Source organism: Branchiostoma floridae, unplaced genomic scaffold, assembly GCF_000003815.2.
Source record: "Branchiostoma floridae strain S238N-H82 unplaced genomic scaffold, Bfl_VNyyK Sc7u5tJ_1338, whole genome shotgun sequence".
In the NCBI taxonomy this organism is placed as follows: domain Eukaryota; kingdom Metazoa; phylum Chordata; class Leptocardii; order Amphioxiformes; family Branchiostomatidae; genus Branchiostoma; species Branchiostoma floridae.
Window position 1 is genome coordinate 122,570 of NW_023365702.1, and position 15,732 is coordinate 138,301.

At 41.8% G+C, this 15,732-nt stretch overlaps 2 protein-coding genes across 2 annotated transcripts in view; both read right to left on the reverse strand.

Moving 5' to 3' along the window:
• LOC118407415 (zinc finger protein 208-like) overlaps positions 1 to 3,200 on the reverse strand; it is a gene marked incomplete at its 5' end in the record, with an annotated part of 15,469 nt that extends 12,269 nt beyond the window's left edge. Inside the window, one exon of the mRNA XM_035807890.1 lies at positions 1,450 to 3,200. Within this exon, the coding sequence (XP_035663783.1) occupies positions 1,450 to 3,200 (1,751 nt within the window). The remainder of the gene's footprint in view (positions 1 to 1,449) is intronic.
• Positions 3,201 to 14,134: 10,934 nt separating this feature from the next.
• LOC118407420 (zinc finger protein 678-like) lies at positions 14,135 to 15,317 on the reverse strand. Its single transcript, XM_035807894.1, has one exon. The coding sequence runs from the start codon at positions 15,315 to 15,317 to the stop codon at positions 14,535 to 14,537; it is 783 nt and encodes a 260-aa protein (XP_035663787.1). The 3' UTR covers positions 14,135 to 14,534.
• Between the last annotated feature and the right edge of the window lie 415 nt (positions 15,318 to 15,732).

The window sequence follows — 15,732 nt, forward strand, 5'->3', positions numbered from 1 at the left end:
CACGGACAACGCTGACTATCTCCGCTTTATTTTTAAACTGACTGATGTGCAGCCTGATTGGTCAGAGAGACAACGATTGGATTACCCACAATACACCGCCGCAATGTACGGATGCAAAAAAATACAGAGTCGCATATTTAAGATATCCCAAGATTACCAACAATGCACTGCTCCAATGGAATCCCCTCCACTGGAGCAGTGCATTGTTGGTAATCTTGCCACGAATGCAGAAAAAAACCATTTCGCATCCTTACGAATCCGAGTATCCTGGTATCTAGCGTAACGTGGATTGTCTCACTTGTATTGACGTTACAAACTGTGGTGTCCGAGGTACAAAAAGGGGGGAAAGATATGACCAATCTAAAAAATAAAATATATGCTCAAAAACAAGAGTGCTAGCCACGCATACATAAAAAGTAAGTATTCTTACGGAAGCCGAATTTCTACATTAGCATCCGCCACGAAGTAAGTAAGCAAACGAATTCCGTGTTTGCATCCACCTCGAGTTTCGGATACCAACGAATGCGTTACGGATGTGTATGGGATCCGTGATTTTTGGTAATCTTTGATATCCGTCTGCATCTGAAGACTTTTCGCTGATAAACAAGAATCCTGACCACGTATTCTTTCGTTTGCGTTAAAACTAAGTATCCATACGAATACAATGTTTGAATCAGTTAGTGGCTTACAGATACTAACGAATCCGTGATTATAAGTAAGTATCCATACGAATGCAGTGTTAGCATCCGTCACGAAGTACTGAGTATACGGGTTCTGTGTTTGTATCCACCGATGAGAGTTACGGATACCTACGAATGCGTTGCGGATGCAAGTGGGATCCGTCATTTTTTGGGATCCGTGATGGTTTTTGGGATCCGTCAGCATTTGTCAGCATACGTCAGCATCCGTCAGGTGTTGCAAATTGGAATCCGTCAGCATCCGTCTACATATTCGGTCTTTTCGTCTAGTGAAGATTTCTGTAACTTGAACTGTTATTCTCACTAAATGGACAACTTGCAATTTTACAATAGGGTATGTTTAATAAAATTTTACAAAAGAAAAATAAAGTTTAATACAAAACAAAATCTGCTCTGTTATACCTTTCTAACTGATTTAAGGTAGGTTACTTCCAAAAGGAAATCAAAAAGAAAAGAAAATTAAAGTAATACGTTTCTTAGCAAGATTATTACAACAATACCGTAGTTAGTAGAAGAAAACTCATGGAGGTTCAATCAGAAATCTGTCTATACTGCTAAACTACTCAACAAAATGTGAAAATAATAATACTCAATTGACAAATGAACCATGTTTGCAGGCAATCTTAAAAATGTGCCTTGTGACCAACAACATATCTCTATTTCACACTTCTGGTCTTTGCCTTTCTTATTTTACTTTCCATGTGCCTTCTAAGAAAACTGAGTTCACAGAACTGCCTGCTGCACGCCTCACCCTTTCTCACCTGTGTGAGTTTGTACATGTTTCTTTAGATGACCAAGCTTACTGAACTGCCTGCTGCACTCCTCACACCTGTAGGGTTTCTCTCCTGTGTGAGTCCGCATGTGAATCTTCATACTTCCCTGCTCACTAAACTGCCTGCTGCACTCCTCACACCTGTAGGGTTTCTCTCCTGTGTGAGTTCGCATATGAGTTTTTAGAGTACCTAGCTCGCTGAACTGCCTGCCGCACTCCTCACACTTGTAAGGTTTTTCCCCTGTGTGAGTCCGCATGTGTTTCTTCAGAGTACTCAGCTCAATGAACTCTTTGCTACACTCCTCACACTTGTAGGGTTTCTCGCCTGTGTGAGTCCGCATGTGAGTTTTCAGATGACCCATCTGATTGAACTGCTTGCTGCACTCTTCACACCTGTAGGGCTTCTCCCCTGTGTGAGTCCGCATGTGACTCTTCAGACTTCCCAGCTGACTGAACTGCCTGCCGCACTCCTCACACCTGTAGGGTTTCTCCCCTGTGTGAGTACGCATGTGACTCTTTAGATCACTCAGCTGAGTGAACTGCTTGCTGCACTCCTCACACCCGTAGGGCTTCTCCCCTGTGTGAGTCCGCACGTGTGTCTTAAGCTTATCCAGCCGACTAAACTGCTTGCTGCATTCCTCACACCTGTAGGGTTTCTCACCTGTGTGAGTATGCATATGCTTATTCAGTTCATCTGGCCTGCTAAATAGCTTTCTGCACTTCTCACACTCGTAAGGTTTCTCCCCTGTGTGAGTCCGCATGTGTCTCTTCAGATGACTCAGCAGACTGAACTGCCTGCTGCACTCCTCACACCTGTAGGGTTTTTCTCCTGTGTGGGTACGCATGTGTCTCCTAAGATGAGCAATCCGACTGAACTGTTTGCTACACTCCTCACACTTGAAGGGTTTCTCCCCTGTGTGAGTTTTGATGTGAGTCTTTAGCTTATCTAACAGACTGAACTGCTTGCTGCACTCCTCACATCTGTAGGGCTTCTCCCCTGTGTGTGTCCGCATATGAGTCTTCAGATGACCCAGCTGACTGAACTGCCTGCTGCACTCCTCACACCTGTAGGGTTTCTCCCCTGTGTGAGTCCGCATGTGTTTCTTCAGATCACTCAGCTGCCTGAACTGTTTGCTGCACTCCTCACACTTGTAGGGTTTCTCCCCTGTGTGAGTCCGCATGTGTGTCTTAAGCTTATCCAGCCGACTAAACTGCTTGCTGCATTCCTCACACCTGTAGGGTTTCTCACCTGTGTGAGTATGCATATGCTTCTTCAGTTCATCTGGCCTGCTAAATAGCTTGCTACACTCCTCACACTTGTGAGGTTTCTCCCCTGTGTGAGTTTTGATATGTCTCTTCAGATGACTCAGCAGACTGAACTGCCTGCTGCACTCCTCACACCTGTACGGTTTCTCCCCTGTGTGAGTTTGCACGTGTCTCCTAACATGAGCAAGCCGACTGAACTGTTTGCTACACTCCTCACACTTGAAGGGTTTCTCCCCTGTGTGGATTTTGATGTGAGTCTTTAGCTTATCTAGCCGACTGAACTGCCTGCTGCACTCCTCGCACATGTAGGGTTTATCACCAGTATGAGTCTGCATGTGTGCCTTCAGATTACCCAGCTGACTGAATTGCTTGCTGCACTCTTCACACATGTAGGGTTTCTCCCCTGTGTGAGTCCGCATGTGTACCATCAGATTACTCAGCTGACTGAATTGCTTGTTGCACTCCTCACACCTGTAGCACTTCTCCCCTCTGCTAGAGCCAGGTTGCACAGAATCATCCATTTTTGCATTTCTCATGACGTCATCCAAACTCTGCACTTTGCTCGTTGATGCCATCCTGCTTGCTCAAGCGCTACGTCTGTAGGAAAAAGATGAATTGTCGTCAGACACTAATTTTTCACTTTTCCCTTCAATTTATTTATTTTACCAGGAAAGTACAACTCGAGTTAGACTAGGCCTGCTTTTCAGGCGGTCTTGGGCATACATAGAAACAACACAATAACAACAAAGACATTCAATAACAACATAGCTGTAAAAATAGCATTACTTTAAGCAATTAGGTATAAGTCACTTTAAATGTCCTGAACTTCATCAGGCTTCGTGACTTGCAAGGGAGCTTGTTCCACGGCTGCACGCCATAGTACTGCAGACTGCCACTAATTTTTTAAGTCATCATATATATATATGGTAAAATCCTAATTGATATCCGCCGTACAGCGTCGACTACGGCTTAACAGTCTTATACGAGAATGATAGTCTCTGCCACACAGGGCACATCTTTGTGGCAGATGTTTTTTTTAAGTATACCAACTTGTACATTAGTGTCCTAGCCAAACTTTTTCCAACTCATTGTATAAATCTCCTAGCAAAAATAAAGACTGACGAATAGTGAAGCCTCCCTCCACCATTTTACGTTACTGAATAACGGTTGGTGCAAAATCTTTTTTTTTCTTGTTGGACGGGTGTCGAGAAAAAGCCTGAAAAAATTATTGGACCTGATTTTAGACCGATTAGAAAATGAACAGATCATACCGGCAAGCATTCATGTGTTTGGGGGCTTACTGTCCCAATTGAGAAAGTAAACATCCAACATGGCGGCGCTTACTGGTGCCTACGAAACCAATAAACAAGACCGAAGTAGGATACAATTTACCAAGTTTCTACAAGCAAATTTAGTCTAACTGAGGCTTTGTTGACATTCAGTCAACAGTATTCTAAAACGCCAGGAGAAATAAGATCATCAAACAGATACATTTGTTGCAAAATGAACCATTGTTTTGCCCATTTACAAGTCCGGGTTCAGGTCCGGATTTAGTTCCATGAATGGAATTTTCTATACTGGTACTCACCCCTACCAGTGGTACTACTGAACCTCCCCGTAGAATTAATTCAAACACGGCATAATGAACACCAGATGTTAGAAAGGTGGGAAGTTCTGGCTTGGGGGCGGACGGGGGAAGTTGAGGTACACCTTACAGACATAATCCGTGCCTTCCATACAAGTATGACTTATTTCTACGCCAAGGAACACTGCAGAATTGACTTTGAAATACATAGAAACAGACTGGCATTTTTACTTGCTTTTTAATAAATAACCCCCAAATTCTTATCAACGGACCTCCCGTAAACCCCTCACAGGCCCCGCTGTTTACGTTTCATTCTGCATTCCTCAACGTATAAGAATCATTTCTCACTATTTTAGGTGCAGAAAACTGGAACATTTCAAACATACTCTTTCCTCTTTGCTATGGTGTATCTTCCAGTGGAAACACACGGCAGAACCATTATGGTTTATACCTTGCCCTCCCCTCCCTCTAAAGAAGTTTCTGTCAAGCCTACAGAGCTTCTAGTATCAAAATACAAGATGTCGTCTTACCTGAACAAACTTAAACAACAGCACACTTGCACAACAACGTCCGTCGACTCCCTAAAACCGCTAAATGTTGATGAGATCTTCGGAACGATGAAAAACTTTCCAAACCGACGCCGTTTTTTCAGTAAACAGGAAGTTGCCTCTCATGACCCGGAAGTATACCATGGTCTGGGTCAACTATCATGTCCTGGTTATTCAAATGTTGTCGCGACCACGCTCAATGGGATTTTTGTATATAATTGATACTTTTGTCCAGATTCAGCCTGTTGCCGTATTGTTACTTATTCATACACGTTAGTTCATTAAGGTAATTCAATTGTATACACTTGCTTGTTCATATGTAGTTGTAGTTGTAGTAGACCTTACGAAAGTCGCTGTTCTTGTGTCAATAAAGATGTTTCTGTAAGGATGAATGCAGACATGGCATTTCTTTTGTGGAGAATGAGTCATATTTTTATTCTCCTGTGTTTCTCCTTTAGGTCAAGGTCAACGTGCTTAAAATTGCGGTCTCCTTTGGAAACCAGACCTGTACCTGTCATCTCAAAGCAGATCCTACGGTGCCATATTAAAGATAGTATTAAAGATGGCCAAGGGGCATAGTCGGCTAAAGGGAGTCAAACAGTAACATACACACTCCTAGGCCGGCTTCATTCCTCTGCCAGCTTTGATACTGTTTAATGCTACCGTAGGATCTGCTTGGAGATTACAGTACAGTACCTGTGTCTTGTGCAGTGATGCCTTCTAGCAATGTTCAGTGTATCTGCACCCGGACATACCTGAACACATCTGCACCTGACACATCTGGTGCTCTGCTGCTCATCAAATCGCATATGTATGTATGAATATATATATATGTATGAATATGTGTGTGTGTGTTTATGTATGTATGAATGTATGTGTGTGTGTGTATGTCTGTGTGTTTGCATGTGTGTATGTATGTATGTATGAATGTGTGTGTATGTACGTGTGTATGTATGTACATGTATGTGTGTACATGCTTGTAAGTAGATGAACAGCATAACTTGAGACGGCCTGAATAGATTGCAGATGTATTGATATGTTCTGGATATCTAGGGTGTGCCTCAAAGCATGCCTTGAGTAGAAGCACAATAAATTGTTGAAAACTTGAAACTTTTGTACGTTTTCTAATATTAAGCAATTTGTGGTTTTAGATGTCCTCTTTTCAATTTTGGGGAGCAAAAGTGTTTTGATTGTAGCTTAATTGGTATGTACATTATATAAATAAACTACTTTGGCTATTTCGATACTAAAATATATCAACTTCAAATGTAATATCCAAACAAGTGTGCATCAAACAAACAACTTTATTAAACAAAGCAAATCCGACAGCAAAATACAACCCAGCATAACACTTCTACAACGTGAGTTTTCAAGACAAATTCATTTAAAAAAAACAGATCCTGAGATCTAAAAAAAAGATGAAAACTTACTAGTAGTTCTAGCTGTTGACTAGGATATCAATATTGCAATCCTCTGTTCTTACATCATTTCAAAAGTTTTCTGGCCGTTACTAAGGGATCTTAATCCAAACCAGACCTGTGTCTGCACGAAATGGTTGCAAACACCTGCAACTAACAACGAAAGGAACCTACCTGCACCTACCTACATGAACTCAGCAAGTATGACAGATACCTGATAACGTTAAGACTAACACTAAGGTAAATGTAGATTAGTACAACAAACCATCTTAAAAAAAGGTCTTCTTCACACAATAACTGCTCTTACTTATTGCTTAGGTTACAGCTAAACTACAAGCCAGAAAAATAGAAAAATTGAAACTTGAACTGTTATTTCACAGTATAAAATGGCCGACTTGGCATTTCACAAAAGGGAATGTGCAATCCTAGCAAGAAAAACTTCAATTAAGAACAAAACCTACACTATCATACCTGTCTAATCTAAGCTTGAGAACTTCAGATAAGAAAATAAACGTAATACCTTTCTCTTAGCAAGATTATTACAACGACAGTTGCAGAATAATGCACATGGAGCTATAATCAGAAAGCTGCCTATACTACTAAATTACTTAACAAAAAACCAATAAGCCATGTGTGTGAAAATCTTCAAAATTTGCGATATGAAAAACTTCTCCTTTTCACACTCCTGGTTCTGGGCTTTCTTATTTATGAGCTTGCATGTGCCTTATAAGACTACTTGGCTGACAGAACTACTTGCTGCACTCCTCCGTGTAGGGTTTCTCCCCTGTGTGAGTTTTCATGTGTCCCTTTAGATGATCAAGCCTACTGAACGGCCTGCTGCACTCCTCGCACTTGTAGGGTTTGTCACCTGTGTGAGTCCGCATGTGTTTCTTCATATTACTCAGCTGACTGAACTGCCTGCTGCACTCCTCACACTTGTAGGGTCTCTCCCCTGTATGAGTCCGCAAATGATTCTGCAGACTTCCCAGATGACTGAACTGCCTGCTGCACTCCTCACACTGGTAGGGTTTCTCCCCAGTGTGAGTCCGCATGTGAGTTTTTAGTGTGCGCATCTCACTAAACCGCCTGCTGCACTCCTCACACCTGTAAGGTTTCTCCCCTGTGTGCATTTTGATATGAGTCTTTAGATGCACCAGCTGACTGAACTGCCTGCTGCACTCCTCACACCTGTAGGGTTTTTCCCCTGTGTGAGTACGCTTGTGTTTCGTCAGATCGCCCAGTTGACAGAACTGTTTGCTACACTCTTCACACTTGTAAGGTTTCTCCCCTGTGTGAGTACGCATGTGTTTCTTTAGATGAACTAGCTCACTGAACTGCCTGCTGCACTCCTCACACCTGTACGGTTTGTCCCCTGTGTGAGTCTGCATGTGTTTCTTCAGATTACCAAGCTCACTGAATTGCCTGCTGCACTCCTCACACCTGTACGGTTTGTCCCCTGTGTGAGTCTGCATGTGTTTCTTCAGATTACCAAGCTCACTGAATTGCCTGCTGCACTCCTCACACCTGTACGGTTTGTCCCCTGTGTGAGTCCGCTTGTGTTTGTCCAGATAGCTCAGCTTTCTGAACTGCTTGCTGCACTCCTCACACTTGTAGCACTTCTTCCCTCTGCTAGTGCTCGGTTGCACAGAATCATCCTTTTTGGCATTTGACCTGACTTCATCCAAACGCTGCACGTTGCTTGCTGAAGCCATCCTTGTAGATCTAGCACAAGGTCTGTAGGGAAAAGATAAACTATTAGGCAAGAGACGCTAAATTTGTAAGTAACCAGCTTGTGCAATAGTGCTCCAGCCAAGCTTTTTCCAACTTAATGTATAAATCTCCAAACAAAAATAATGACTGACAAATAGTGAAGCCTCCCTCAACCATTTTAAGTTGGCCACGGAGTCCGTGGATCGCGTGCTGTTCCTAACCGGCTATAGTTCTCTAGACGGCTTACTCCTCTATTTGTTCCATTTCTACGATTTTCCAACGATCCCGAGTCTGGTAGAGACTAATTTTAAGTAACTGAATAGAAGTGGGTACAAAACCATTTTTCTTGTTGGACCGCTACGGAAAAAAAACTGAAAAAAGTGTGGCAATTAAAACTATTGCCATGGCGACGGTTTTATTATTTATAAGTATTAATGATTGTTGTTGTAGGTGTGTTGTATATTTGTGTTCTATCCTTTCGCCTAGCTGTATGTATGAAGATGGTCATCTCTTCTACCTAAATAACAATGTGTTCAAAGTATGAAAGTTTTAGCCAAGAAAGCTATTGTAGCATTTTCTCAAAATGCTACAATGTAAATAAGACCCTGATTTGCCCTGCTTACGTCTGCATGTTCAACTAACTTAACGTACATGTTGCTGCCAAATGTCGGAAGAATGGAATTTCGTCATTTAACACTATAATAACAATTCTCATTAATTATGTAAATTAGGTAACAATTTGCATAATTGATGTCTTTTGATATTTATCTCTTTTCTAGTTACATATGTCATATTTACGTGTCCTAGTAGTAATGAAATACTTTGGCTTAATAAACTGTGCTCTTTGATTATGCAAATAAGCTCGGGGTCTGCATTAATAGCCCTTATTTATGGAAGGCATATCCGAAGTTATCTACATATAAAAAATTACGATTATTCCCTTCCAAAAGTATGGTGCAATTGCGCACGCGCGGACGAATTGCTGTAGAATTTCGGGAATTTTGGCCAATTGGATATATACTTAACAGTAAGCATAACATTTCTCTCTTTTTGAATTACAAATGATATATTTTTGAGCATTTTAACATGAAATACAGTGTATTTATAAACTGTCCTCATTAATTATGCAATTACCCCCTGATTTGCATGATTATCATTTGCATTTATGTAATTATGTTAGGCATCTTTGAAGCTATCTATATTCTAAATATTATGATGATCCGTCAACCCATTCCCGAGTTATTCCCCTCTAATGGGATGATGCAACTACGCAGGCGTGGAAAAATTCCTGACATGCCTGCGGGATTTTGGGAATTTTTGTCAAACGGTCGCACACTATATCATTAGGCGAAGCAAGCATTCATGTGTTTGGGTCTTACCGTCCCAACTGAGAAAGTAAACATCCAACATGGCAGCGCTCATTGATGCCAACGAAATCAATACAGGTTTTGCTATCGCAAACCTTTATAAACAAGAACAAAGTAGGATACCTTTTTTAACCAAGTTGCTACAAACATACTTAGTCTAACAAAGGCTTGAGCTTTGTTGACATGATGACAGAATTCTAGTTTTAGAATTCACAAGTTTTCACAGACAATTAGGTCCAGGTTCAGGGGTGACGCAACCATTAGCGCCTGCGCCTAGAGCCCACGGTGAGAGATCTCAAATAAAAACAAGGCTTTAAACCATTGAAAAGCCTTCCTTGATGCGATTTTATGTGAAATTTGTGCATTTTGGGAGTGGCAGCAGTAGGAAAGACCCTACACTTGTAGAATTAGTTGTCAAAAATGACCTTTCTCCATTGAGGGGGTTTCCGCACACCCTTGAAATAGTGGTATTGTCGCCAGAATGCTGTTTTCAGCCAAATGGGCCAATCCAAGGGCTCTAATTAGGGAGGTGTATCAAAAGATTAGCAGAAATTCTTGAAAATGAATTTGCTGAGACTGGACATAGCAGGCTATCATTTGAAGGTAAGTTTGTATGGCTTGAACTTTTTATTCTTGAGATAATTGCATATTTGTTTCCTCAACTCTCCCATTGGAACGCATGTATTACTCGGGGAAATTCTAATGACATCGTCTCCCCTGCAGTGATTCAGGTAGGCATGGATTAGGGCATTCCTGTTCATTTTAAGGACTTTTTTTCATGGATCTGTTACCTGAGCAAGGTATAGGGTTTAGGTGACTGTCATTTACTTGAGATTTGCCCCATTTTTTGGGTTATTTTTGGCCCTCTTCCTTGTTTTTTAGCCATCCCTCCAATCAGTGCCAGACTGCAGACCAGGGACAGTGTACAGAGGACTTGATTTTAGTATTCTGGGGGTAAATTGCTGGGGGTTGGGGTGATTCCCCTACGGGAGGGGTCCGAGACCAGGTGAATGTTGTGATTTAGCCTTGTCACACTCTTTTTCATTCTTTTTGCCTTTTCTATGATTGTCCCTATCCATACAAGTAGCCTTTATAGACCTTTCAGGGCCCTTGAATAGACCTTAGGCTTGCCTTGAAAGTGTCTAGAAAGGGGATGTAGGAGTCTAGGTGCAGGGAACAATGTCTCCATTAGCTTAGGTGACCAACTTTTGGCTTTATTCACAAAGTTTGATTCTGTCAAATTCCACCTGTAGCCAGCATCCCTAGCCCAGGTCCACAGTGCAGGCCTGGCACCTGTAGGTCATCAATCCCCAGGGGAGTGTTTCTTATGAGCGGTCTTTGATATTGATGATTTTTACTTCACACCCCTACCACGCAGTGGTGATATGATTGACATCTGAAGTTGAATTTACTAGAAGGGGTGACGCAACCATTAGCGCCTGCGCCTAGAGCCCACGGTGAGAGAGCTCAAATAAAAAAAAAAGCCTTTCTTGGTGGGATTTTATGTGAAATCTGGGCATTTTGGGAGTGGCTGCAGTAGGAAAGACCCTACACTGGTAGAATTAGTTGTCAAAAATGACCTTTCTCCATTGAGGGGGTTTCCGCATCCCCTTGAAATAGTGGTATCGTCGCCAGAATGCTGTTTTCAGCCAAATGGGCCAATCCAAGGGCTCTAATTAGGGGGGTGTATCAAAAGATTAGCCGTATAGAAATTCTTGCAAGTGCATTTGCTTAGACTGGACATACTGTAAATGCAGAAATGTTCGTGGTGGATTAATGTTCGCGGTTTTCGCGGTGATCACTTCATCGCGAACTTAAAACCACCGCGAACATTTTTCTACTATGGTATTAGACTGCAGTCTATGGTGTTACCGCGAAATTAAAACCACCGCGGAAAGTCCTTTTTCCCGCTACCGCGAAATTAAATCCCCGCAAACTTAAACGCATTTACAGTAGTAGGCTATCATTTGAAGGTAAGTTTGTATGACTTGAACTTTTTATTCTTGAGATAATTGCATATTTGTTTCCTCAACTCTCCCATTGGAACGCATGTATTACTGGGGGAAATTCTAATGACATCGTCTCCCCTGCAGTGATTCAGGTAGGCATGGATTAGGGCATTCCTGTTCATTTTAAGGACTTTTTTTTCATGAATCTGTTACCTGAGCAAGGTATAGGGTTTAGGTGACTGTCATTTACTTGAGATCTGCCCCTTGTTTTTTAGCCATCCCTCCAATCAGTGCCAGACTGTGACCAGGGACAGTGTACAGAGGACTTGATTTTAGTATTCTGGGGGTAAATTGCTGGGGGTTGGGGTGATTCCCCTATGGGAGGGGTCCGAGACCAGGTGAATGTTGTGATTTAGCCTTGTCACACTCTTTTTCATTCTTTTTGCCTTTTTCTTCAGGTCCGGACATGGACCTAAATGATCCTCTGGACCTGAATTTTCTGTACCGGTACCTTCCCGTAACTAGTACTGAACCTCCCCTAAGAGTTAGTTCAAACGTGCCATAATGAACACCAGATGCTAGCAGTTCCGGCCAAGGGGCGAACGGGGGAAGTTGAGGTACACCTTACAAATATTAAAAAAGTTTGAGTTATTTCTACACCAACGAACACTGTAAAATTGATTCTGAAAGAGAAACACATAAAACAGACTTACATTTTCACTTGTCCTTGAATAAATAAACTCAATAAACTCAGAAATTCTTATCAACGGATCTCCGTAAACCCTTCACAGGACCCCGCTGTTTACGTTTTTCTGCATTCCTCTACTTATCAGAATCATTTCTCCATTTTTTAGGTGCAGAAAACTGGAACATTTCAAACACATATTTGTATTATCATTTCCTCTAAGCTATGGTCTATCTTCCATTGGAAACAGACGACAAACCCTGTGGTTCATACCTTTGTTCCCCCAAGTTGGTTCCCCCAAGTTGGTTCCCCCCTCCCAATAATAATGAATTTCCAAAGAAGTTGCAACGCGCGTTCACGACACGTTTCACTTTCGAGCTTTCTGTCAAGCCTACAGAGCTTCTAGTATCAAAATACAAGATATCGTCTTACCTGAACAAACTTCAACACCAGCAGACTTGCACGACAACGTAAGTCGGATCGCTAAAACCGCTAAATATGTTGACGAGATCTTCGAAACGAAGAAAACCTTCCAAACCCACGCCGTTTCTCCAGAAAACAGGAAGTTCCGTCTCATGACCCGGAAGTACACCATGGCCTGGGTCAACTATCATCTCCTGGTTATTCAATTGTTGTCGCTCAATATGATTTTTGTATATAATTGATACTTTTGTCCAGATTCAGCCTGTTGCCGTATTGTTACTTATTCATACACATTAGTTCATTAAGGTAATTCAATTGTATACACTTGATTGTTCATATGTGTATGTAGTTGTAGTAGACCTTACGAAAGTCGCTGTTCTTGTGTCAATAAAGATGTTTCTGTAAGGATGAATGCAGACATGGCATTTCTTTTGTGGAGAATGAGTCATATCTTTATTCTCCTGTGTTGCTCTTTTAGGTGATGGCCAACGTGCTTAAAGTTGCGGGATCCTTTGGAAACCAGACCTGTGCCTGTACTCTCAAAGCAGATCCTACGGTGCCATATTAAGGCTAGTATCAAAGCTGGCCAATGAGTATAGCCGGCCAAAGGGAGTCAAACGGTCACATACACACTCCTAGGCTAGGCCGGCTAGCTTTTCATACTGTCTAATGCCACCGCAGGATCTGCTTGTAGATTACTGTACAGTAACTGTGTCTTGTGCAGTGATGCCTTCTAGCGATCTTCAGTGTATCTGCACCCGAAAATCTGGTGCTCTGCTCAGCAATAAAATCGCATATGTATGTATGAATGTGTGTGTTTGTGTATTCATGAATGTGTGTGTGTGTATGTATGTATGTATGTGTGTTTGTATGTGTGTATGAATGTGTGTGTGTATGTATGTATGTGTGTGTGTGTGTTTGTATTTGTGTATATATATGTTTGTGTATATGTATGTAAGTATGTATGTATGTTAGTGTGTATGTTATGCTTGTATGTGAATGCACAGCACAAATCGAGAAGGCCTGAATATATTGTACATGTATTGATATGTCCTGGATATCCAGGATGTGCCTCAAAGCATGTCTTGGTTAGAAATCCATCTTGGATACAACAGACGCTCTCTGAAACGTCTGTCCGTTTCCAAAACTCAAGCAGCTAGATATGCATATCTAACTGCTTGAGTTACTATTTCTGAACAAATTATGGTTGTGATGCATTCCTTACAATTTTTGCACGCAAAAGTCTTTTAATTGTGGCCTGGCTGGTTTCTTTACATTATACTAATAAACAACTATGGCTATTGTTATATCTAACGGCTTCTTCAAATTCCATCTCCAAATAAGTGTGCATCATACAACTTTATTGAACAAAACAAATGTGACTGAACAATAAAACCCAAACGAAATGTTCTGTTGATTAGGATATAAACCCTTTGTCCTTACATCATTTCTAGAGTTTTCCGGCAGTTAGGGACCATTATCCGAACTATACAGGAAATGTTTAACAAACATTTGCAACTAACAATGAAAGGTAACTACCAAAACTACCTACACGAACTAAGCAAGTATAACAGATACCTGATAACGTTAAGACTAACACTAAATTAAATGTAGATTAGTACAACGAACCATCTTAAGATCACAAGTAGTAGTAGTGATGAAACAAGTCTTCTTCACACAAGAACTGCTTTCTTCAGTTCTATTGTTACCAAGATAGATAATAAGATGTGTGTAACTTGAACAGTTAACACTAAATGGCCAACTTGCCATTTTACAAAAGGGCATGCGCAATAACAAAAAAAGTTTGATAAGTTAAAAGAACCTCTTCCGTTATACCTTTCTTTACACTAAGCTAAGGTTGGGAACTTCAGATAAGAACTGAAAAAATAAAAGTAATACCTTTCTTAGCAAGACGATTACAACAATACAAATGTACCTTTAAAGTAAAGCACATTTATTTCTGTCATGAAGTTATCATCAGAAAGCTGGCAATTCAATGTCCAAACTAGTAAGCAAATGTGTAAAAAAAGGTTAATTGACAAATAGGCCATGTTTGCAGGTAATCTTTAAAATTTGCTATATGACTATTATCCCTATTTCACACTCCTGGTCCTCAGCTTTCTTTTTTGTGAGTTTGCATGTGTCTTCTAAGACTACTGTGTGCACTGAACTGCCTGTTGCACTCCTCACACCCATACGGTTTCTCCCCTGTGTGAGTCCGCATGTGTTTCTTCAGACTACCTAGCTCACTGAACTGTTTTCTACACTCCTCACACTTGTAAGGTTTCTCCTCTGTGTGAGTCCGAATGTGAGCCTTTAGATAACCAAGCCGACTGAACTGCTTGCTGCACTCTTCACACCTGTAGGGTTTCTGCCCTGTGTGAGTCCGCATGTGTCCGATAAGATTATCCAGCCTACTGAACTGCCTGCTGCACTCCTCACACCTGTAGGGTTTCTCCCCTGTGTGAGTCCGCATGTGTCCCTTTAGATGAACCAGCTGACTGAACTGCCTGCTGCACTCCTCACACCTGTAGGGTTTCTCACCTGTGTGAGTTTGCATATGCTTCTTTAGTTCATCTGGCCTGCTAAATAGCTTGCTACACTCCTCACACTTGTAAGGTTTCTGGCCTGTGTGAGTTTGCATGTGCCTTTTCAGAAGGCGAAGCTGACTGAACTGCCTGTTGCACTCCTCACACTTGTAGGGTTTCTCCCCTGTGTGAGTGCGCATGTGTCTCTTCAGATCGCTCAGCTGACTGAACTGCTTGCTGCACTCCTCACACCTGTAGGGTTTCTCCCCTGTGTGAGTCCGCATATGACTTTTTAAATCACTCATATCACTGAACTGCTTGCTGCACTCCTCACATCTGTAGGGTTTCTCCCCTGTGTGAGTCCGCATGTGTTTTTTCAGACTTCCAAGCTCACTGAACTGCCTGCTGCACTCCTCACACCTGTAAGGTTTATCACCAGTGTGAGTCCGCATGTGAGCCTTCAGATTGCCCAGCTGACTGAACTGCCTGCTGCACTCCTCACACCTGTACGGTTTCTCCCCTGTGTGAGTTCGCATGTGTCTCTTCAGATCGCTCGGGTGACTAAACTGCTTGCTGCACTCCTCACACTTGTAGCACTTCCCTCTGCTAGTGCCAGGCTGCACGGAATCCTTTTTTGCATTTCTTCTGACGTCATCCAAACTCTGCACGTTGCTTGTTGAAGCCATCTTGCTAGCTCGAGTGCTTTGTAGGGAAAAGATGAATTGTCATTAGGATTAAGAGACACTAATATTTTAAGTATATCAACTTATACATTAGTGTCCA